Raw genomic sequence first — 24,060 nt, 5'->3', positions numbered from 1 at the left:
AAAGAAGGCATGTTTATATGTTTCTGACATGACTTAAAAATCCATGGAAACCTTGTGTTTGAAATACGTTGATATATAGGATTTCAGTATTCTATTCCTAAATTTTAAGTATATAGCAGTGATTTTTCAGAGTCTTTGATATTAAGACCACTTTATAAGTTTGAAAATTATTGAAACCCTAAAGAAGTTTTATTTCGTGGGTTTGTCTTTTGATACTTAATGTATTAAAAATTACCGAGATTTTAAGTCACGAGAATGCACTAGCGCACATCCCATTAGCTGTGAGGACAATGATATGGTTACATGTCATCATATTTATAGCCTCTGGAAAACTGTGCTGGACCCTTGTGAGAGAATGAGAGTGAATAAGGCAAATAATGTCTGAGAATTACGGCGAAAATAGTTTTAAACTCATGGATGCACTGAAAAGGCCTTAGAAACTCTCTAGGGTCCTTAGACCACAATTTGAGAACTGCTGACATGGAAACATGAGAGTTTTTATAATGGATGTTTCTATATCTTTTTGGCAACACAATAACGTAAGGATGGAAACATTACCAGATGTCTGTTTTCAAAATGCACTCAACAGTTTCTTGAGGAACAAAACAAACCACCCCCCCCCCCAAAAAAAAAAAGAAAAACCAAACTAGTTTCCAGCTTTTGTTAAGACATGTTCTTCACCTTGAAAGGACAGATGTGTGTATTTGGGGAAAATCTTCTGGGTGCCATACAATTAATAGACATTTGCCATCCCAGAAAAGTTGAAAAAATTTGGAACACCAATATTTGTAAAAGAAAAATAAACAACTGCCCTTTAAGTCCTGGAAATCTTATACTTGCTTGGCCAGATGGTAAGCAGAGAACTTCTTTGAGGCACAAAAGTTTCATGGTTACTAACCATCTCATTGCCAAGTTTAGTTATGGTGCTATTTGTTTAAAATAGGATCCAGTTTTTATGAAATTAACCTCATTGATGCCATTTTGTATTGCATAAACTGCACCATGCCACGAAGCAGGTGGTAAGTGACGGTGCCACTGCCTCCCATGCTGTGGAACTTTCACACTTCTTGAGGATTCTTCCTGAACCTCATGTGCCCCAAAATGTCTGACAGAGGGATTGTTGGAGGAGGCCAGTGTCCACTGAAGTTAAATATCAGATAAGTTTACTGACAGGAGTTCTGGTATTTTCGTTGGTGGCCGTGAATTATTTTGAGTGCCTTTGAGATGCTCCTTCTCTAGACAGCAGATGGTCTGGGCTGTTACAAATGTCTCTCGCCCTTGCTTGGCCTTCCTCAGGCTGTCCTACTCGAACGATCTTTCTGAAATGCAGATGTGATCTTGTCATTTCTCTTCTTAACGCCGTCACTGGCTCTCCGTTGCCAGTGGGATTCATTTCTACCCCTTTAGCACAGCATCTAAGGCCTGTCTCAGCTTCGCCACTGCAGCCTTTCCGAAACCGCCTGGACGGTTACTAACTTGCACCACCTCATAATGTCTGTGCCAGTTTACCTGCGCGCATCACACTGTTCTCAAGGGCAGGCGCCACCCTGTTCCTTCTGCTGTACTCAGATGTGTAATAATGGCTTCTGCTTGGGCCGCTAAGATGGCATAGCTTCCAGCATGGTTCCAGCACAGCTATTCTGTAGTATTATATTTCTTTTCTTACCCTTTTTAAAAAAAGATATGAGCTGATGAACAGTATAGAACTACTACATAGGCCTAAGACACCTGAAGTCTCAAAGACATAATAGCACTGAAAGGGGACATTTATCTCATATTTTCTCATGATGTACTTTACACCCACAGGAACAGAACAATATACTGATATCCATTATTTACCAAATAATACCATTATACCAAATCTTAATATACCATATTGCTTCAGTTTGTTTTTCTTTTTTTAAACAAAACTTGGCAGTTCCAATAAAACCCTTTAATGTTTTCCCCTGGTATCCTCTCTCCTTAACCAGAGAAAGCACTATCTTAAATTTAAAGGTTTAAAGTCCACACGCACGTTTTTGTGCCTCTGTGGTTTCGCTGCATCCTGTGTGCCCATCTACCGTGTGCAGCAGGGGTCAGCAGGGGTCAGCAGGCAGGCCTGCAGGTTTCACTGCAGCACAGCCTCGCCCATGTCTCAGTACTGCTCTTGACGGCTCTCACACTGCACCCTTCTGTTTCCGGTTTTCTGGACATAATGCCATCTTCTGACCCCCTTCAACACCAGTGCCCAGCCTTTTATCTCAACTGGCTCAAAGCACAGTCATCTTTTCAAATATTCCAGTTGAATTTCCTCAAGACTTATTCAAGTCAACTTTTCCAAATAAAAAATTATGTCTAGAAACTTGTCCTCTGAACACCATTAAAACAAATAAGCAAAAACTCAATGAAACCAAACAGCTCCTATTCAGAAAAGACTGTTTTTTTTGTAACAAAAAATAAAACATTCAAAACTAAAAGTTTTGTTTCCTTGTATATTTACCCCTTTTCCTTGGATATTTACCCATTTTCTCAGCTACTTCTCAAGGGAACATCTGACCAGGGACAGATTATTTTTCAGCTTTACTTTTCTCTCTTCTGTTTCAAAACCTTGATGAAAGTGATATGTTAGTTGATCAGTCATGTCCATCTCTTTGCAACCCCATGGACTGTAGCCCACCAGGCTCCTCTGTCTGTGGAATTTTCCACCAAGAATATTGGAGTGGGTAGCCATTCCCTTCTCCAGGGGATATTCCCGACCCAGGGATCAAACCTGGGTTTCCTGCACTGCAGGTGGATTCTTTTCCATCAGAGCCCCCAAGGAAGCCCTGACACCTTGATGCTGATATCTAATTTCTATTCAGAAAGTCACTTACTGCACATGTTATATGAATCTGGCTCCAATCAAGAGAGAGAATTCATGTACTTTGAGTAGGTAAAGTTTACTGTAAGAACTATTAACTTTAACAGTGAATTAGAGTAACATGAGATTAGCTAGTAAAAGTAAAGAGAAAAACACATGGAAAGATGCTCAACATCATCAGTCATTAGGGAAATTCAAATCAAAACCACACTGAGATGCCACTTGACACCCACTAGGACGGCTGTCATCAAAAAGACAGATGATAAGGAGTGTTGGCATAGGTGTGGAGAAATCGGAGCTCTCATACACTGGTAGGAATGTAAAATGGTACAGTGGCTTTGAAAACCAGTCTGTCATTTCCTTAAACAGTTAAACATAGAGTTATCATATAACTTGGGTATATTTTGCTCCTACATGTAATGTACGCTAGAGGAATGAGAACCTATGTCCGTATAAGAATTTCTGCATAAATACACATTGCATCATTGTTCAGCCAAAAGGTAGAAACAACCCAAATGTTTGTCATCTGACAAATGGTTAAATAAATGTTGGTATGTCCATATGATAGAATGTTACTTGGCAGTAAAAAGAAGCGAAGTACTGACATGCAAAAACTTTGAAAACATTACGCTAAATGAAAGAAGCCTGTCACAGAGGACCACATATTGTTTGATTCCATTTATATGAAATATCTATAAACATTTGCCGGTTCTATAGAATAGAAAATAGTTTAGTGGTTGCCTGGGGCTGGAGGTTTGTAGGGAATGATAGCTCACGGGTACAGGGTATCAGTTGGGGGTAATAGAAACGTTCTAAAATTGATTGTGGTCATGTTTGCACAACTCTGAAAATACTAAAAAGCATTAGAAGGTATACTTTGAATGGTTGAACTGTATAATGTGTGAATGATGTCTAAATAACTGTCCTACAAAGTAAAGAGAACGCTAAAGAATATAACAAACAGGTCTAAGGAGCAGCCACCACCACCGGGCTGAGCTAGCATGCCCAACAAAGAGCTCTCCAACCTGCTGCACACTCACTGCAATCACTGGATTACAGATGAGTGTCTATGATGCTGCAGGGTGGAGTTTCCCAGAAATCTGCCTCTCAGGGACTGGGGAATGCTGTTTACAGAGAGGTGTCTCACCAGAGGCACTCTGTTACATGTCTTACACTGCTCAAGAGAAGTGCTGAGAGAAGCTGTTGGCCGTTCTTGCTCCCTGTTGACTGCTGTCCGCTGGAAAAGTCCTGTATGTTGCAGGAGCCTCCCAAGAGGAACACACTGGAACCCAGAAGCCATGGCTTTCCTGCTCCCGCCACAACGCTTGACGTCATGTCAGCTGGCAAGAGGAAAATACTTTAAGGGCCCAGATCCATTTTCACAGAGCAACCAGAAAGATAGAATTTGGAGCTAAGAGGCAATAAGTATGTAACTCACACAGTGGGTAATCGGAACCTCAGCATTCTCTTAGCATTTTAATTCTCTTTGGAGATCTTCAGGTTTTCCTTGCCACCTTGGCTGTTGTGGCTTGGAGAAGCTAGGACTCTATCTTTGTGTCAGCCTAGCTCTCTCTATCCATATTTGTGTATCTTTTTTTGTTGTTCTATATGCTTGGTTCCCTTTTCAGACACGAGTTATATCTATACTGAATCTCCTGTGGCAGCTATTGTGTTTTTGGTTTGGGGTTTGGGTTCGTTTTGGTAATATTTTAAAAAATTTTATTTTTCATTTTCTTTTGCTCATTTTTTATCCACCAGGGCCTTCACGACTCTTACTGTGTTTTTAGCAGTTCTTAATTGTTCTCTTTCATTGAGGCTTTTGTGGTGGTGTTATTTTTCTTTCTTCACTTTTGGCACTTGAGTGCTAATTTTATTTAAAAAATGGTGTTTTACTGTTTTTTTCCGTAAGGCTCTCCCTTTAATCTTGGCTCTTAGGTCTTGTTTTACAGAACCTTCTGGGAGTGGGCAGTGCTTGGAGAACTTTTGTTAATTCTCTGTAATCTGTAGCCGTCCTGTGACATAGTTTTATTCTGTTGTGTAGTCTTCATTTACTGCACTTCCCCTTGACCCTCCCCCTTCCGTTCTTCCACTCTCATTTGGATCCTGTACTGGTTCTGTTTCATTTTCGTTCTGTTGCCCCCATATAGCCTCTTCAGGTGAAGAGTTACATGATTAAAGGCAGATCATTTGAATTTGAATCCTCACTCTGCCACTTACTGGCTCTGTGATCTTAGAGAATTTTATCTCTCTGTGCCTGTTTGTTCTCTATATAATGAAAATGATAATCTAGTAGGATTGTTAAGATTCAGTGAGTTAAATCATATAAAACTTTTAGAACTTTGGCTAGTCCACAGTAGGTACTGTATGAATATTAGCAATATTAGTTTATCCTTTGCATTGACTTGCAATTAGAAAATGCACAATTCTGCAATATTCTTCTGTAATGTATTGCACGTTAATTAACTACTTAAATCTGCTTAGCCATGCATAGTCTGAAAAGGAGGGATGCATTCAGCAAAACCGTTTAAAAAACTGATGACTTTTTTAGTAACTTGTTCAGGAAGCTAGGTAATAAATGTGCTTAATCACTCAGTTGTGTCTGACTCTGTGACCCCATGGATTGTAGCCCACCAGGCTCCTCTGTTCACGGCGATTCTTCAGGTATTCTCCAAGAATACTGGAGTGGGTTGCCATCTCCTTCTCCAGAGGATCTTCCCAACCCAGGGATCAAACCCAGGTCTCCTGTAGTACAGGTGGATTATTTACCGTCTGAGTCACCATGGAAGCCCAGATAATAAATAGTATGTAATAACTTCTAATTAGCTTGCCTCAAAATTATTCACAGGAAATATGTTCAGGAAATACTTTGTAGTTTTTGCTCCATGTAATTTTTTAATAACTGCGTTCATATTCATTATGCCTGATACTTGAAGGTCAGCAAAATTCTAACATTTGCAAGTAAAAGTTGTTCCAGGTATAGATTAGAAAATAACCACATTGTAGGATGTTTTACAAATGACAAGAGTTTGGTGTATTTTGTTTCATTGAGTTCAAATTTTTATATAATTTTTATGGTTAATTAAAATAAACTAGATTTCTGTACCTTTTGTACCTTTGAGCAGACTATAAGTGATTGAACATTTGGTTAGTGAGCATATAGGTTTTGAATATCTACCAGGAATGCAATGGTAAATAAAATAGACATGTTCACTTTCTGGATTAGCCAGAATATATACTTTAAGCACATTACTCATGATAAGTAAATACTTGTGATTATAAGCTCACTATGTAGTGGATAGGGATATATATGTGCTGTGGGAATTTCTAACAGGGAGACCCAACCTAAAGTGTGGTAAGGCTTCCCTGTGGAATTAACCTCTAATCTGAGACTTAAAGACTGAGTGGGAGTCGGCTAGATGAAGTGGTAGGGTCCAGGAGGCTTCAGCCTGCCCTTAGGAGGCAGTGCGGCAAGTTCAGAACACTGGGAGATGTTCACTGTGGCAGGTTCCGAGAGGAGAGGCGGTAAGAGATGACAGGAGAGGCGGTAAGAGATGACAGGAGAGGTGGGAGGAGAGGTGGGCAGGGGCCAGTCACCAGTCTTACAGGCCCTGTTAAGGGCAGTGGGAAAGTTAAGAAGTTTAAACCTGGGAATGAAATAATATTCACATTGGCTGCTATGTGGAAAATGAATTGAAGAGGATCAAGAATGGCTATGGGAGTACCCAAAGGAAATGAAAACAGGATATTGATGCATTATATGTACACACCTGTTTATCACAGCACTATTCTCAATAGCCATAAGATTGAAATAACCCAAATGCCCATCTATAGATAAATGGATTAAAAAAAGATGTGATACATACACTCAATGGAATATTATTTGGCCACGAGAAGGAGGCTGTCCTGCCGTTTGTGACAGCATGGATGGACCTTGAGCACGTTATGCTAAATGAGATAAGTCAGAAGGACAGGTACTACATGCTATCACTTAAATGTGGAATCTAAAAAGCAAACGTGAAAAATTAGAGCATAAATGGAGGTTACCGGAGGATGAAGGATGGATAAGACTGATGATGGTTTAGGGTACAGACTTAGCAAGTAGTAAACCCATAGAGTTGGACTGCAAGGAGATCCAACCAGTCCATTCTGAAGGAGATCAGCCCTGGGATTTCTTTGGAAGGAATGATGCTAAAGCTGAAACTCCAGTACTTTGGCCACCTCATATGAAGAGTTGACTCATTGGAAAAGACTCTGATGCTGAGAGGGATTGGGGGCAGGAGGAGAAGGGGGCGACAGAGGATGAGATGGCTGGATGGCATCACCGACTCGATGGACGTGAGTCTGAGTGAACTCTGGGAGATGGTGATGAACAGGGAGGCCTGGCGTGCCGCGATTCATGGGGTCGCAAAGAGTCAGACACGACTGAGTGACTGAACTGAAACCCATAGAGAGCTAATGTACAGTGTAATGAATACAGACAATAATATTGTGCTATAATGTTATGGTATGTATTGTTTAAATGGCAATCATATCACAGTATATAAATGTATCAAAGTAACATGCTATATACCTTAAATTTATACAGTGTAATATATCACATTTATCACATATGAAATAATGGAGCTGGGAGGTTTACTAGGAGACTGTGGTAATCGTCCAAGCAAAAGATTATAGTGACTTGAAATATAGTGTTGGCAGTGAAGATAGAGGGATGGATGGATTCAAGAAGTATTTAAGAGGTAAAATTCATAGGGCTTGATGATTGATTATATGTGGAGGGTAAGAGTGAGAAGGAGGATAGTGTCAAGGTTGATTTCCAGGTTTTTGACAGAAGCCCCTGTGAAGGTGTTGCCTTTTATTGAAATAGTGAACACACTGGAGAAAGGGGGTTTACTGGGGAAGTCTGAGACATCTGTGAAACATCTAGATGATGATATAGAAGTTAAATAGAGGAAATTCCCTGGTGGCTTAGTGGTTAGGATTCTGGGCTTTCACTGCTGGGGCCAAGGTTCAGTCCCTGGTTGGGGAACTAAGATCCCACAAGCTGGACAGTGTGGCTGAAAACCCCCCAAAACAAAAGTTCAGTAAATGGAAATGGAACTGTCTTCTATCTGGATGGAATATACCAAGTTTGAGATAGTCAGCATAAGGATGGTAAATGAAGGGGAATGAGATTGTCTTGGGTGTATCTGTGTGTTAGTTGCTCAGTCGTATCCGACTCTTGGGACCCCATGGACTGTAGCCTGGCAGGCTCCTCTGTCCTTGGGATTTTCCAGGCAAGAATACTGGAGTGGGCTACCATTTCCTTCTCTGTGGAATGAGAATATAAGAAAAACTCAGACATACAGCACATCAAGCTTCTCTCTACATTTAAAATTGCTCATGCTCGCTCTCTTCCTCCTTCTCCCCACCCCCATCTCTACACACACACACACACACACACACACACACACACACACACACATTGTGTCTTTAGTATATATTTTTGTAATGTGAGCAAATTATTTGTATCTGGAGTTGGAATATAATTAAAATATATTCATTTATTTGGTCTTTAGACAAACATTTCTTGAATGGGCTGTGTACTAGGTGCTGTGTTGTTAACTGTAGGTGATTCATAGACCCAAGTTATAGATCTGCTTTCAAATTATATGCTAATTCCTTAGGCAAGATATTTTACAAGTGCTAGGACAGAGGTAAGCATGGGGTGTTACCAGAGCACTGATTGCGAGAGTGTCGGGCAGTGTTTAAGGAAAACTTTTTGAAGGAAATGAGACTTGAACAGAGTCTTAAAAGAAGAGTTGGTGTTGCTAAAGTAAAGAAGGCGAGAAAGAGCTCTTACACTACCCTGTACTCTCTATCAGTCTCAGATGCTTTAGAAAGGCCAAGTGATGGGAAAGCTGTGGTGTCCAGTGGCTTTGGCAGGTAAGTGGTCAGTGGTAAACTTATTGAGCAACAGGCGGGAGCAGAAGCTAGATCAGATTGTGGTGGGTGAAAGAGCAAATGGGGAGTGAGAAGTCAAACTCCTCCAGGGCAGGGTCCAAATTTGATTGTCTAGTATCCTCCGTGGCTTGTAATAATCCCTGGCACTTGGTGCTTGTTGCATTGAGCTTTGAACAGAAGAGAGACATTTCCGTCTTGGAGCTAGGATGAACGCCTGAGGAGGGGATGAGCCCAGCTGCTGCAGGCCCTCTGCCTGCTGAAGAGAGCTGGCTGTGAGCATTTGTGGCTCTTAACCTGCAGCTTTCTGTGGCTGTGCAGGGAGGCCAGGTGTGCTCCCACAGCCAGAAAAAAACAGATTCTCTGCATGGGTTTGTTAGTTTTCTTTTTATTCCAATTTTTTTATTTTTTAATAGTTGAGGATATGATATTTGTATCTTTTTTTCCTTCAATACGATTTCAGAAGCATTTCTCCGTCATTAAAATTTTTTTCATAAACAGCATTTTAATTGGTTGCACAATCTTATTTGATATTTACTTGAACATTTATATGCACATTGGTTTAATTTTTTTTTCTTTTTTGACTTTTAATTTTGAAATCATCTAAGACTTACAAATAAGTTGCAAGCATATAACAGGGAACCCCCATATATCCTTCAACTAGTTTATGGTGGTGCCTGTCAGATTTCTGCATTTTAAAATTACTCTTTTCCTCTCTGTAATTAATAAGTTTCTTTTGGGGAGATACTTTAAAATGTTCCATTTCTCAAAGTATTACTTATTAATTTTAGCATCTTTTGATGTTTCTTAGCTGAATTATTCCTAAAATGATGGCTAAATAATTTTCTAATTACATTATTCTACATTCTTTCCACTCTAAGGAAGAGGTTTCTCCTCTCCTCACTTAACTAAATTCTTGTTTAATGGGTCATAGTCTGTTATCATCAGTCTAAATTGCCACAGATCAGGCCATTAGGAGCCCCTCAAACCGACCGCTTTATCCTTTTGACATGTCACTCTTTGAGTACTTTCCTATTGTCAGGCTTATCTTGTGCCCTCTCTGCCTCAGCCCTGAGTTCAGCCACTCTTCTAAGGATCCCTAATTCCTATCACATAGTGGAGAATGGTATTTAAAAACCAAGATCTAGGTGCTAGGTGTGCTCATTGCCACTGGGATATGACTGCTGCTGGGCCCTTTCATTGATCAGAGCTAGGACTTCCATGCATGTACACACACAAAAGCACACACACAGTCCACATCTGTAGTTATTTTTATATTTTTGTATGTGTATATATTGAAAGCCTTTACTTCACACTGATACCTTCAATTCCAGTACATCCCAAAAGATACATTCTAGTTTATCTTTTCCCACATGCTCCTTGGGAGAAAAGTTTTGACAAACCTACACGGCGTATTAAAGAGCAGAGACATTGCTTTGCTGACAAAGGTCCGTATAGTCAAAGCTATAGTTTTTCCACTAGTCATGTATGGATGTGAGAGTTGGACCATAAAAAAGGCTGAGCACCTAAGAATTGATGCTTTTGAACTGTGCTGTTGGAGAAGACTCTTGAGAGTCCATTGGACTGCAAGGAGATCAAACCAGTCAATCCTAAAGGAAATCAATCCTGAATATTCATTGGAAGGATTGATGCTGAAGCTGAAACTCCAATACTTTGGCCATCTGATGTGAAGAGCTGACTCATTAGAAAAAGCCCTTATGCTGGGAAAGATTGAAGGCAGGAGGAGAAGGGGACAACAGAGGATGAGATGGTTGGATGACATCACCGACTCAATTGGCATGAGTCTGAGCAAGCTCTGGGAGATGGTATAGGACAGGGAAGCCTGGCGTGCTGCAGTCCATGGGGTTGCAAAGAGTCGGACACGACTGAGCAAGTGAACAACAACAGCCTTTTTCCACATTTGCAGCCCACGTCTCCATCATTGAGGAATTTGGCTCCTCTTAGTCTCTGTGTTTGAATCTGTTTGGTCAGTCCCACGTCACCTCCTGTCTTCAGTCACCTTCTGTCACCTACTGTCACTCCCAGATCTCATGATGGCCTGATGCCCCTTCTGTCTGCACTTCAGATATATGTGCCTGCCTTGCCTGGCCCCTAAAGCCTAATGAAATTTAGATGAAGCTATTCAGAAAGAAAGAGACAGAGAGAGCACATTCCTGTTTATGGCTGCATAATCCTAACGTTTTGTCAATACACCATAGTTTTTGAAGGTGTACTGGAGAACTTTTTCTCTTACATTACAGAGTGCTGCAGTCAGCCAGTGCATAAGTCTTTTTGTGTTTTTGTCAGTGTATCTTTGGGATAGTTTCTTAGAACTGAGAGTATTTGGTTAAAGTGTTGAAGCCTGTGTGATTTTGTTAGATATTGCCAAATCCCTCCCACCACCAGTAATGTATGAGCATTCTCCCCACAGCCTCACCGCTAGAATATGTTGTCAAATTTTTGTCCTGGCAGTGAGTTTGAAATGTCATCTCTTTCAGAATATCAGGATATTGTGCTCCTCCTTGTTTTGGCTTATTTTAAGCTCTTACTTGCTGCTTTGAATGTCATCCACTTCTGGAGATCTGTTTCCTCCTTAGACTGTTTGTTCTGCCTCTTTATTTGTAGATCTTTTTCCTTAATGGAAAAGTCAGAAATTAAATAGGTGATGAGTTCACCACTCTCACTGTCATAGCTGCTGAACAGATGGTAAACCCATTGGTCGTGTGTGTGGCAGAGCCTTCGGTTGAAGTCACTGGCTGTGGCAGTTCACCTGTCACATCTGCATTCAGGACGGAAGGAATGTGGCAGGGCTGGGATCAGCCACTTCAGTCCCCTTGTAATAGGAAAGAAAAATCTTTCCAAGAACCACCTGCTTTTTGTAGGCAGGCTGCTTATATCTTAAAGTTTTCATTGTTTTTGTGGAAGGATTGGACACAGTACATATCCTTTGTGCTACTGAAAATACGAGTCTCCAATTTCTATTTCACTTTGGAAACTTTGTACATTTATTACTTGCATGGGTACAGAAATTAAATATATGAATATATTATGAAAAATACCCTCTCCATACCCACTTTTTGGAGGTAGTTATTGTCAACAGCTTGGTGTGTATTCTTATATCTGTGTGCTTCCTTCTTAACTTTAATTTGTTTCTTTTGTTAACCTTAATTTTAAATATTACTGTTGTCCTTACTTATTATCACCAGTATGGGGCCATATATACATTTACATACATACTATTCTAGAAGATTTGTTTTTCACTTAAGCAGTATACTCTAGCTATTTTTCTATGTCAGGACATGCCTCAGAAAAATGTGTGAGGCTAAGCAATCGAATACACTGTCCTGCTCAAGCCTGTCACATCAGCCAGAGCAGACATTGAACCTCCACCTTTGACATCAAGGCAGACAGCCATAGAAGGTGTTGAAGGTGTTGACAGCTGCAGAAAATCTTGTCACTAACTTCCTTTTGTTAACTCCTTTGCTGTCTACTTCCTGTCGTGACCTCAGTGGTAGCAGTGATATTGATAGCATTGTGTAACTGTATCATAATGTATTTGTCTGGTTCCCTGTTGATCGACATTTGAGTTGTTTCAAGTATTTTGCTCTTACAATCATTGTTGCTGATAAATATCCATGCACGTGTCTTTTAAAATATTTGTTGAAGTGTTGCTTTAGAAAAAAGTCATAGAAATAGAAATGGTGAGTCAAGATGTATGAATATTGTAAATTTCAGTAGCTGTAGGTTTTCCTTGTCATCTGAAAGTACAGCATTCCGATGAAACCTTTCATAAGCTGAAGTGCTAGAAAGCGAAGAAACAATTACCGTTAATTTATATAGAGAACTTTTTGAGTGTTCCCAGACCCAAAAAATAACTTACCAAAGCATACCAAATAACACTTAAAACCTAAAATAACACTACTATATAGTGAAAGCAGAAATGACTTGATAAATACACAGCCTGTATAAGATAGAAATAATGTATTTATGGTATTGTTTCACTCACCAGAATCAGGAAGAGAGCAAGGTTAAGAGGTGGTGGTGTTGGTGTGTTAGGCTGAATTGTCAGAGGTTGGGGTGGTGCGAGGTTCAGAGGTACAGACTCTGGTGTAGGAGAAAGGGAGAGCGGGTCATTTATCAACTTCTCATTATCATCTGAATCCATCAGATCAAGCAGGTCCTTTATATCTACATCTTCTATGGCTGTCTGCCTTGATGTCAAAGGTTGAGTTTCGTTGTCTGCTCTGGCTGTTGTGACAGGCTTGAATAGGACAGTGTACTTGATTGCTTAGCTTAACATATTTTTCTATCACACCGTTCTTTATAGACACTCAAAGCATCCTACAAACCTGCCCTAAATTTGCATGTCCTTTCAAAATTAAAGTCATGCCTTTCTGCAGTCACGGCAGCACTCAGTCATAGTGAAAACTCTGTGAGTGCTTTACATTTCACTTTGTGGATGACTTCACTTCGGGGCTGTTTCAGTCAGTATCCTTCACTCTTGCAGTTGCGGCCGCTGTTTGTCAGTTCTTGGTCATAGAATGCCGAAACACTTGAGCATCTTCATCAGCTTCCGCGAACCCAGCCTCCTTAGCTGTAGTCACTGTTGCCACACTTATTGTTGACTTGAAACCCTAAAATTGCTTATTACTTCAGGACACAGTTTGTTCCAAATGCCATTTCTCAGTAAGACTTTTAGCCTGTTGAAAGTATCTCCAAGGTTAGCAGTTGCCAGTTTAATTAATAAATTTGTGATTTATTTGTATTTTTTATTGAATGAAATATTCTTTAAATTCTGTAGTGCTTCACACACAAGGTTTCATATAATCCCATAATAACCTTTAGTTTTCCCTGTCCCGTTATGGCCCCTGCCTGCTTCCCTTTCCCCGCTGGTAACCACTTGTTTATTCTCTATAGCTGTCAATCTAGCAATTGCCCACTTTATATTTTAGTCTTTCCAGTCTCTCATAAAGATGCTTTGGAGTTTTCTTCTCTTTCAGTGGCACATAAGAAGATGCATCACACTTCTTGCATATAGTAAGCCTCAATTGTGGCTCCAAGGCCTTGGTCACACAGTTGCAGCAACAGTGTCATATTTGGTGGTAAGAACACACCATGAATGTTACTACTATACCTGGTAATACCAGGTGGAGAGCAGCACAATTATCGATAATCACAAGACACCTATTATCGGGGTTATTTTCTCAACAGTAATTTTCATCAGAAGGACTAACATATCCAGTCATGTACTCAGAAAAAAAATCACTTGGATATTTCAACTACTTGGATGTGAATGAAACATAATAGGAAGTGTATTCTGACCGATACCTTTAAATGCCCTCAGATTTTCCGAGTGCATTAGCTGAGGCCTTAGGACAGCCGTCACCAGTGGTGTCAACAGTAGGCACTAGGGTAAACCTCTCCTTTGACGCCTTGTGTCCCTCAGCTTGCTTTTCTTCTCTTGAAATAAATGTCTTGCTCAGTATTTTTTTTCCGATAAATTACAATTTTGCTATAATCAAACGCTTATGTGAATAGCCACTTCCTGTAATTATTTTTTTCTGTTCTTCTGGGAGCTTTTCAGCAGCTTCAGTATCAGCCAAAGCACTCTTACAACTAACCTTTAAGCTATGAAGCTGCCCTCACCTCAGAAACCAATCCAACCATCCATAGTACCTTTAAATTTTACTCTTGTAACACTATCATCACCATTGTCTAGTGCTTCCTTTCTTTCTTTCTAATTCCTTTTTTTTTTTTTTGGCTGCACTGTGTGGCTTGTGGTGTTAAAACTAAAATTCTCTGACCAGGGATTGAACCCAGGCTATTGGTCATGAGAGATTTAACGTCTGGACGACCAGGGAATTCCCCATCCAGAGCTTTCTGTTTCATCTTTTTGAAAAGACTGATATCTCCTTAAATGTAAGATAATGAATCAACATGCTTTGTACACACATCAATCCACTCAAGCAGTAGACTTTCCAATTTGTCATAACGTTACTGGATGCCAATTAAAAGAGAACATTTTCTCTACTAGCAGAACCAATCGTAACTTTTTCAGCATTCAGTATTCTTTCTGAGTATAAACAGTTTGAATGGTGGACACAGGAAAGTTCAGTGCAAATGCATCTTTATTTGGTTCACTACAGTTTAAATGCTTAATTATGTTGATTTTTATGCAGAGCATGACACTCTTACAAGTTCTCTTAGGCCTCTCTGAAACCCTAGGATACATCTTGCTAAGAGTTACACAAAATAAGTCAAGATGAAGTCCAGATGCTCATAAAAAGATTTCAAAGCCATGTTGGCTTGTTGCGGAGATGCTGAGTATAGTTACTGGGAAAGGAAGTTGGTGGTGCCACTCAGTGCCCTGGGTGCTTGCTGCCTCTGTAACTGCTGGATGCAAAACATACCGAAAGCTATTTTCGTCTCTTTTCATAAAAGTGAAAATCTTTGAATTTCTTTCATTTAGTAAAAACGGATAATGGCACAGGTTTCATGGAAGCAAAGTGATGCAAATCAAACTTTCAAAAAACAGGGGAGGATGCTTGGGGCTGGTGCACTGGGATGACCAAGAGGGATGGTATGGGGAGGGAGGTGGAAGGGGGGTTCAGGATGGGGACCACATGTACACCCGTGGCAGATTCATGTTGATGTATGGCAAAACCAATACAATATTGTAGAGTAATTAGCCTCCAATTAAAGTAAATAAATTTAAATTTAAAAAAAAAACAGGGGATACCTGTACTTCCACATTGCTCCTAAAAGAGTATACCAATTTATATTTTTATAATGTATTGTAATCACGATGGTGTGATTACTCACCTAGAGCCAGATATCCTGGAATGTGAAGTCAAGTGGGCCTTAGGAAGCGTCACTACAAACAAAGCTAGTGGAGGTGATGGAATTCCAGTTGAGCTATTTCAAATCCTGAAAGATGATGCTGTGAAAGTGCTGCACTCAATATGCCAGCACATTTGGAAAACTCAGCAGTGGCCACAGGACTGGAAAAGGTCAGTTTTCATTCCAATCCCAAAGAAAGGCAATGCCAAAGAATACTCAAACTACTGCACAATTGCACTCATCTCACACGCTAGTAAAGTAATGCTCAAAATTCTCCAAGCTAGGCTTCAACAGTACATGAACTGTGAACTTCCACATGTTCAAGCTGGATTTAGAAAAGGCAGAGGAACCAGAGGTCAAATTGCCATCATCCGTTGGATCATCGAAAAGGCAAGAGAGTTCCAGAAAAACATCTACTTCTGCTTTATTGACTATGCCAAAGCCTTTGACTATGTGGATCAAAACAAACTGTAGAAAATACTGAAAGAGATGGGAATACCAGACCACCTGACCTGCCTCCTGAGAAATCTGTATGCAGGTCAAGAAGCAACAGTTAGAACTGGACATGGAACAACAGATTGGTTCCAAATAAGAAAAGGAGTACGTCAAGGCTGTATATTGTCACCCTGCTTATTTAAATTATTATATGCAGAGTACATCATGAGAAACGCTGGGCTGGAGGAAGCACAAGCCGGAATCAAGTTTGCCAGGAGAAATATCAATAACCTCAGATATACAGATGACACCACCCTTATGGCAGAAAGTGAAGAGGAACTAAAGAGCCTCTTGATGAAAGTGAAAGAGAAGAGGGAAAAAGTGGGCTTAAAACTCAACATACAGAAAACTAAGATCATGGCATCTGGTCCTATCACTTCATGGCAGATAGATGGGGAAACAATGGAAACAGTGACAGACTTTATTTTTGGGGTTCCAAAATCACTGCAGATGGTGACTGCAGCCATGAGATTAAAAGACGCTTGCTTCTTGGAAGAAAAGTTATGATCAACCTTGTGTGAAGTTGTTCAGTCGTGTCTGACTCTTTGCAACCCCACGGACTGGAGCCTTACCAGGCTCCTTCGTCCATGGGATTTTCCAGATAAGAGTACTGGAGTGAGTTGCCATTTCCTTCTCCAGGGGATCTTCCCAACCCAGGGATTGAACCCCAGTCTTCTGCATTGCAGGCAGATGCTTTAATATCTAAGCCACCAAGGAAGACATTACCAACCTAGACAGCATATTGAAAAGCAGAGACATTACTTTGCCAACAAAGGTCCATCTAGTCAAAGCTTTGGTTTTTCCAGTAGTTATGTATGGATGTGAGAGTTGGACTATAAAGAAAGCTGAGCACTGAAGAATTGATGTTTTTGAACTGTGATGTTGGAGAAGACTCTTGAGAGTCCCTTGGACTGCAAGGAGATCCAACCAGTCCATCTTAAAGGAAATCAGTCCTGAATATTCATTGGAAGGACTGATGTTGAAGCTGAAACTCCAATACTTTGTCCACCTGATGCAAAGAACTGACTCATTTGAAAAGACTCTGATGCTGGGAAAGATTGAAGGCAGGAGGAGAAGGGGATGACAGAGGATGAGATGGTTGGATGGCATCACTGAGTCAATGGACATGAGTTTGAGTAAACTCTGGGAGTTGGTGATGGACAGGGAGGCCTGGTGTGCTGCAGTCCATGGGGTTGCAAAGAGTCGGACATAACTGAGCAACTGAACTGAACTGAATTTTTTTTTAATTGAAGTGTAATTGATTTATAATATTAGTTTCTGATGTACAGTAAAGTAATATATGGACTGGTTCCAAATAGGAAAAGGAGTATGTCAAGGCTGTATATTGTCACCCTGCTTACTTAACTTCTATGCAGAGTACATCATGAGAAATGCTGGGCTGGAAGAAGCACAAGCTAGAATCAAGATTGCTGGGAGAAATATCAATAACCTCAGATATGTAGATGATACCACCTTTATGGCAGAAAGTGAAGAGGAACTAAAGAGCCTCTTGATGAAAGTGAAAGAGGGGAGTGAAAAAGTTGGCTTAAAGTTCAACATTCAGAAAACGAAGATCATGGCATCTGGTCCCATCACTTCATGGGAAATAGATGGGGAACAGTGGAAACAGTGTCAGACTTTATTTTGGGGGGTTCCAAAATCACTGCAGATGGTGATTGCAGACATGAAATTAAAAGACGCTTACTCCTTGGAAGGAAAGTTATGACCAACCTAGACAGCATATTCAAAAGCAGAGACATTACTTTGCCAACAAAGGTCCGTTTAGTCAAGGCTATGGTTTTCCCAGTAGTCATGTATGGATGTGAGAGTTGGACTGTGAAGAAAGCTGAGTGCTGAAGAATTGATGCTTTTGAAGTGTGGTGTTGGAGAAGACTCTTGAGAGTCCCTTGGACTGCAAGGAGATCAGCCTTGGGATTTCTTTCGAAGGAATGATGCTGAAGCTGAAACTCCAGTACCTTGGCCACCTGATGGGAAGAGTTGACTCACTGGAAAAGACTCTGATGCTGTGAGGGATTGGGGGCAGGAGGAGAAGGGGACGACAGAGGATGAGATGGCTGGATGGCATCACGGACTCGATGGACGTGAGTCTTAGTGAACTCCGGGAGTTGGTGATGGACAGGGAGGCCTGGCGTGCTGCGATTCATGGGTTTGCAAAGAGTCAGAGACGACTGAGCTACTAACTGAACTGACCTGATAATGTTTATTATTTTTCATATTCTTTTCCATTATGGTTTATTAGGATACTGAGTATAGTTCCCTGGGCTTCTATATAGTAGGACATTTATCTATTTTACATACAGTAGCTTGTACTTGCTAATCCCAAACCCCTAATTTGTCCTTCCCCACCCTTTGCGCCTTGCGTAACCATGAGTTTGTATTCTGAGTCTGAGAACCTGTTTCTGTTCTGCACATGCGTTCCTTTGTGACATGGATTTCAGGTTCCACATGTAGGTGCTATCATGGTATCTGTCTTTCTTTCTTACTCAGTGCGGTAATCTCCAGGCCCCTCCGTCTGGTTGCAGATGGCATTATTTCATTCTTTTTATGGCTCAGCAGTCCTCCATTGTGCACATATACACCACCTCTTCATCCATTCATCTGTCTGTGGACATTTAGCTTGTTTCCATGTCTTGGCCATTGTAAAAAGTGCTGTTATGGACATCAGGGCGCCTGTATCTTTGAATTAAGAGTTTTCTCCAGATATATGCCCAGGAGTGCTATTACTAGGAAATATCACAACTCCATTTTTATTTTTTTGAGGAACCTTCCGACTGTTTTCCGTAGCGGCTGTACGAGCTTACATTTCCTACTACCAGTGTTGGAGGGTTCCCTTTTCTCCACACCCTCTCCAGCATTTATTATTTGTAGATTTTTAAAATGATGGCCATCCTGGCCAGTGTGAGTTGTTACCTCAATGACATTTCGATTTGTGTGCCTCTGATAGTCAGCAGTGTTGGTCATCTTTTCATGTGCCTGTTGACTATCGGTATGTATTCTTTGGAGAACTGTCTATTTAAGTCTTCTGACAATTTTTAATCGGTTTGTTTACTTTTTTTTTTTTTTTGATTACTGAGTTATATGAGCTGTTTGTGTATTTTGGAAATTAAGGCTTTGTCAGTCACACTGTTTGCAAATATTTTCTCCCAGTCTTTAGGTTGTCATTGTTTATGGTTTCCTTTGCTATGCCAAAGCTTTAAAGTTTGATTAGGTCCCATTTGTTTATGTTTGACTTTTATTTTTTAATTTTTTTAAAGTCTTTATAGAATTTGTTATAGTATTGCTTCTGTTTTTTTAAGTTTTCTTTTTTGGCTGAAAGGCATGTGGAATCTTAGCTCACCTACCAGGGATTGAACCTGCTCCGGCCTGGATCCCCAGGGAAGTCCCATATGTCTGATTTTTTAAATTTTCAAAATTATAGAGGCAGTACTTGTGACCTATAACAAATTTATTTCAAAGTATATGAAGGGAAAAGTACTTTTCATCGTCCTATACTATTTCTTAGAGGTAACTACATCAACAGTTAGCTATGTATCCTTCGTATCTTTTTAAAAAATTTACATGCTTATTGTAAATTCAAATATATGGATAAATTCAGTTATATATGTGTGTATGTATCCATGTCTGTATGTGTCTCTTTATTGAGACAGCTCATTTCTAGACTCTGTTCTGTTCCATTGATCTATTTGTCTTTTCTTGTGCCAGGACCCATCCAGCTTAATAATTATAGCTTCGAGTTGGTTTTAATATGGTAAGGCAAATCCTCATTTCATCAAAAAGTTTCTTCACTCTTCTTGGGTATGAACTCTTCAGATTAACTTTGTGTGAGTGCATGCTCAGTTGCTCAGTTGTGTCCAACTCTTGGCAACCCCATGGACTGTAGCCTGCCAGGCTTCTCCATCCATGGGATTCTCCAGGCCAGAGTACTGGAGTGCGGTGCCATTTCCTCCTCCAGGGGGTCTTCCCGACCCAGGGATTGGACCTGAGTCGCTTGCATCTCCTGCGTTGGCAAGTGGATTCTTTCACCACTGTGCCCCGTGGGAAGCCCTCAGATTGTTTAGATCTAAGTTAAAAAGACAAACAAAAACATGGATTTTGACTGGGTTTAGACTAAATTTATAGAGAACTGACATTTCAGGAGAACTGACGTGTTTCCATTATTGAATTTTCTCACTTGGAAACCTGTCTATTTATTTGGATCTTTTATGTCCTTTGGTGAAAATCTTGTTCATTTCTTCTGAAGTTTATTTTTAGGTCTTTTGTAGATTTTGTTGCCATCATGAGTGGAATTTTCTCCCCTTACATTTTTTAAAATTGATTATTGCTGGTGTAGTTTTTAAGAAGCTGTTGGATTTTGTAAGTAAATCATATAATCACCTACTTCATTCAATTTTCTATTAGTGCTAATGGTTTTTCAGTTGAGTCTCTTGGCTTTTTTAGGTGGATGATTATATAGTCTGAAGATGCTAACTTTTTATCACTTCATGTATAATGTTTATACATAGGATATAATATTTATAATATTTCTCATAGATTATTTCATGTCTTAGATATCTTGGTAGGGGTAGGAAAGAGTGATCCTAGGAAGTCATCTTGGCTGAGGTTACGTTTAAGGTAAGTATCAAAGAATGTGCAGCAGGTGAAATAGCAGGGTGATAGAGAATAAATTCCAGACAGACCTTGAGGAGAGTAACAACAAGAACTGTTCAGTGAATAGAAAGAAGAGGGGCTAGAGCATAGGGCACAAGTGAGGTTGGGAGGAGCAAGAGGTGGTTGGAGAGTAAATAGGGTTGTAGTCAGAAACTGCTAGACTCCTGAAGAGCAATTACTTTGTCTTACAGGAACTGAGAATTTAATGAAGGGTGTGTTAAGGAGAATGGTCCCTCCAAGATGTCCACACGTGGGAATTTACTGGCAGTCCAGTGGTTAGGACTCCTCACTTCCACTGCAAGGGGCCCAGGTTTGATTCCTGGTTGGGGAACTAAGATACAAGCCACGTAGCACTGTAAGATAAAAACAATCAAAACCCAAAACAACAACAACGAGGAAAAACAACCAAAGATGTCCACACACTAATCCCTGAAATCTGTAAATATGTTACTTTACATGGCAAACGGGACTTTGCACATGAAATTAAAGCTTCAGACTTTAAAATAGGGAGGTTGAAAAAATAAATAAATAAAAATAAAAAATATAAAAAATAGGGAGGTTGCCCTAGATTATTCAAGTGGGCCCTGTCTAATCACATGAACCTGAAAAGCAAGGAGGTTCTCCTCCCTGGAAACAGAAGCAAGATGTGGTTAAAGGGGAAGTTGGAGAGATCAGTGTAAGAGGAACCTAACCCACCGTGACTGAAGGGTATCGCATGGAATATCTGAAGAGGAACACAAAAGCAAAGACTGTCTGATAACCAGCAAGTTAATGGGGACTCGGGCCCTGCAGCTGTAAGGAACTGAATTTAGCCTGGAGCAGCTTGGAAGGTGCTCATCCCCAGAGTCTGCAGAAAGGAATGCAGCCCTCCCAAGCCTCTACCTTAAAATAAGTATTTAAGGTTTGGTCTTGGGATAGCCTATGCAGAGGGCCCTGCTGAGCCACGCTGCACCTGGACTTGCCGCCTTCAGAGCTCTGAGATAATAAATTTGAGTGGTTTCAGGCTGCTGAGTTTGTGGTAATTTGCTAGAGCAGCAGTAGAATACTAACCCAAAGGGGTTTACGCCAGGAAGTAGTGTTAGATTTTGTGTTATTAATAGACTGCCCTTTGTGCTGTGTGGAAAATGGATTTGGGAGACGCAGATTTGGAGGCAGGGAAACTTGTGTTGTGGGAATATGGTGGTGTCAGGGCCTAGGGGAGTGATGGTGGGAAGCAGGTATGATTTGAGATTTACTTGCAAGGTTGGAATTGCCAGTTTGGTCACTGATTTGGTGTCAGGAGTGAGCGAGAGGAGAGACACGAGGGTGACAGCTGGCTTGGATGCTGAGTGATGGTGAAGCTGTCCTTTGAGCCAGGATTGAGCAGGTCAGAGGATGCCACGTCATCAATCAGTGATAATTCCAGGTTGTTCTTCGTTTGGAAATTGTCCTATAAATACTTATTTTAAGGTAGAGTATATCAGTAAGATGATTGCTTTATCAGTTAAGACCTAAATTTTTTGTTGTTGTTGTTGTTTTTTTTTTTTAGGTCATGTAGAAAATTGTAGATCATGTGAAGATGGGACTCTTGATATTTGTACGCAATCTGCTGCTAGCCCTCTGCCTTTTTCTGGTACTGGGATTTTTGTATTATTCTGCATGGAAGCTACATTTACTCCAGTGGGAGGACTCCAGTAAGTATGGTCACACTCTAGCCTACCCTCAGAAAAAGCCTGCTGTGGATCAGTTATGGGGCTTTCCCGTGGCTGCAATGCGCTCAGATTCTTCAGAGATGAGCACTGAGAATAAACTGAGCATTCCTGGAACTTAGGCTCAGAAACCGTCTACCACTTTTGTTGCTCTAGGGTGAGAACCTTGATGTTTTATAAAAACTGCATTGCATGGCAAATCTTTTTATGAACTTAAGGAAAATGTGCTGTTTTATCTTCAATAAAATTCCAAACCGTACCAGTACTTCTGGTTCTCCAATGTTGTTCTTTTCAAATTATTATACTTTACTACCTCTCCCATTTGGGGCTTGCTGTTGAAGTTGGTTTTCAGTTATCTTGGGGCTTGCTGTTGAAGTTGGTTTTCTAATGCCCTTAAAGCATGCATCTTTACCCCTTCCTTGGATTTTCAGCTTTTAATGTAACACTCTCTTTGATTTATTTTCCCTAAAGAACTTTTGTCTGCTTCATCTTTTAGCCCTTGTTGGTACTGAGCTTGTACCTGGATAATATAATGGCTTTTTCCCTACCCAGTAACTCCTAACCCTTTTCTCCCAGTCGCAGTCATTTCATGTGTTAGACTTCTTTCTGTATGGCTTTCTGACTCTCCTCCCCCAACACCGACTTGCTTCTGGTTCACTGAGTGTTGCCTGCATTTGGTTTGGGGTTTGCAGCTGCAGAGCTGCACTGAGCTGCACCAGCCTCTGAACAGTGTCTTCTTGGCTGCCTTTCAAGTGCCACATGGTGGCCACACATGGTTTTCCTTTTGGTTCTTTTGTCTGATGGCTGTCTGAACTGGGTGCAGTAAAGTTTGGGTAGTCTGTTCTGATTCCTAATGTCTTTTCTCTAGAATAGTTTTATTTTTACAAATGCTTATTGGATACCAGTGTGGAATTCACTTGAGAGTAGAGTCAGTCTCTAGCTAGGAGGTTAACCGAGTTAGAATGAGTTGGAAGAGGCAGCTGGCAATGGGCCTGCTATTGTATTGACTCCTTAACGTGGTAACTATTCCTATGAGGTTGTTCATAATTTTCTCACATGGTCCAAAGTACTGAAGCAGCTTTAAGCCAGTTTTAAAGGCATAGTGTTATACTTTTCATATTATTGTTTTATGAGTAATGTTTAAGTACCTCTTAAATGCATAGTTTATAATTATCATTACTTACTTTGTGTTTCTATTTAAATTTTTCTGTTCCAACTTATCTTTAAGATCAAGGAAAGGACCCAGAGTAAGGAGAGTTTATTTCAGTGCAGTGTAAAATTCTGTAGTTAGCGGCATTGTCCGTGTCTGTAATGGTTGGGTTCATTTGTATTCATAAAAATGATGGGAATATGTACAAGGAATGGGAGGCTTTCCTTCTCTGTTACGAGGTACTGTGGAAAACGTAACCAAGGATTAGATGATGTTTTTCTAGAGAAAATTGAGAAGGACATTCACTTTATGGAAGACCTATTGTGTGTCAGGTTTTAGGCTAGATAATTTACAAATTTACTTCTTACTATAACCATGTGAAGAGGCTATTATTATCATCTCTATTTTCCATTTGAGCAAACTAAAGTGTTTGGTTTAAT

The 24,060-nt window shown here is 40.3% G+C and overlaps 1 protein-coding gene across 2 annotated transcripts in view; it reads left to right on the top strand.

The window, feature by feature from the left end:
- Window positions 1-24,060, top strand: part of ST3GAL3 (ST3 beta-galactoside alpha-2,3-sialyltransferase 3) — a 226,476-nt gene that overhangs the window by 6,902 nt on the left and 195,514 nt on the right. For both annotated transcript variants that reach the window (XM_040231409.1, XM_040231408.1), the window contains exon 2: window positions 22,311-22,455. In XM_040231409.1, coding sequence (XP_040087343.1) covers window positions 22,341-22,455 — 115 coding nt within the window. In that variant the 5' untranslated portion in view covers window positions 22,311-22,340. The remainder of the gene's footprint in view (window positions 1-22,310; window positions 22,456-24,060) is intronic.

Source organism: Oryx dammah, unplaced genomic scaffold (genome assembly GCF_014754425.2).
Source record: "Oryx dammah isolate SB20612 unplaced genomic scaffold, SCBI_Odam_1.1 HiC_scaffold_28, whole genome shotgun sequence".
NCBI lineage: Eukaryota > Metazoa > Chordata > Mammalia > Artiodactyla > Bovidae > Oryx > Oryx dammah.
Note: the sequence above shows the minus strand (reverse complement) of the source record. Positions and strands in the feature narration are given on the sequence as shown.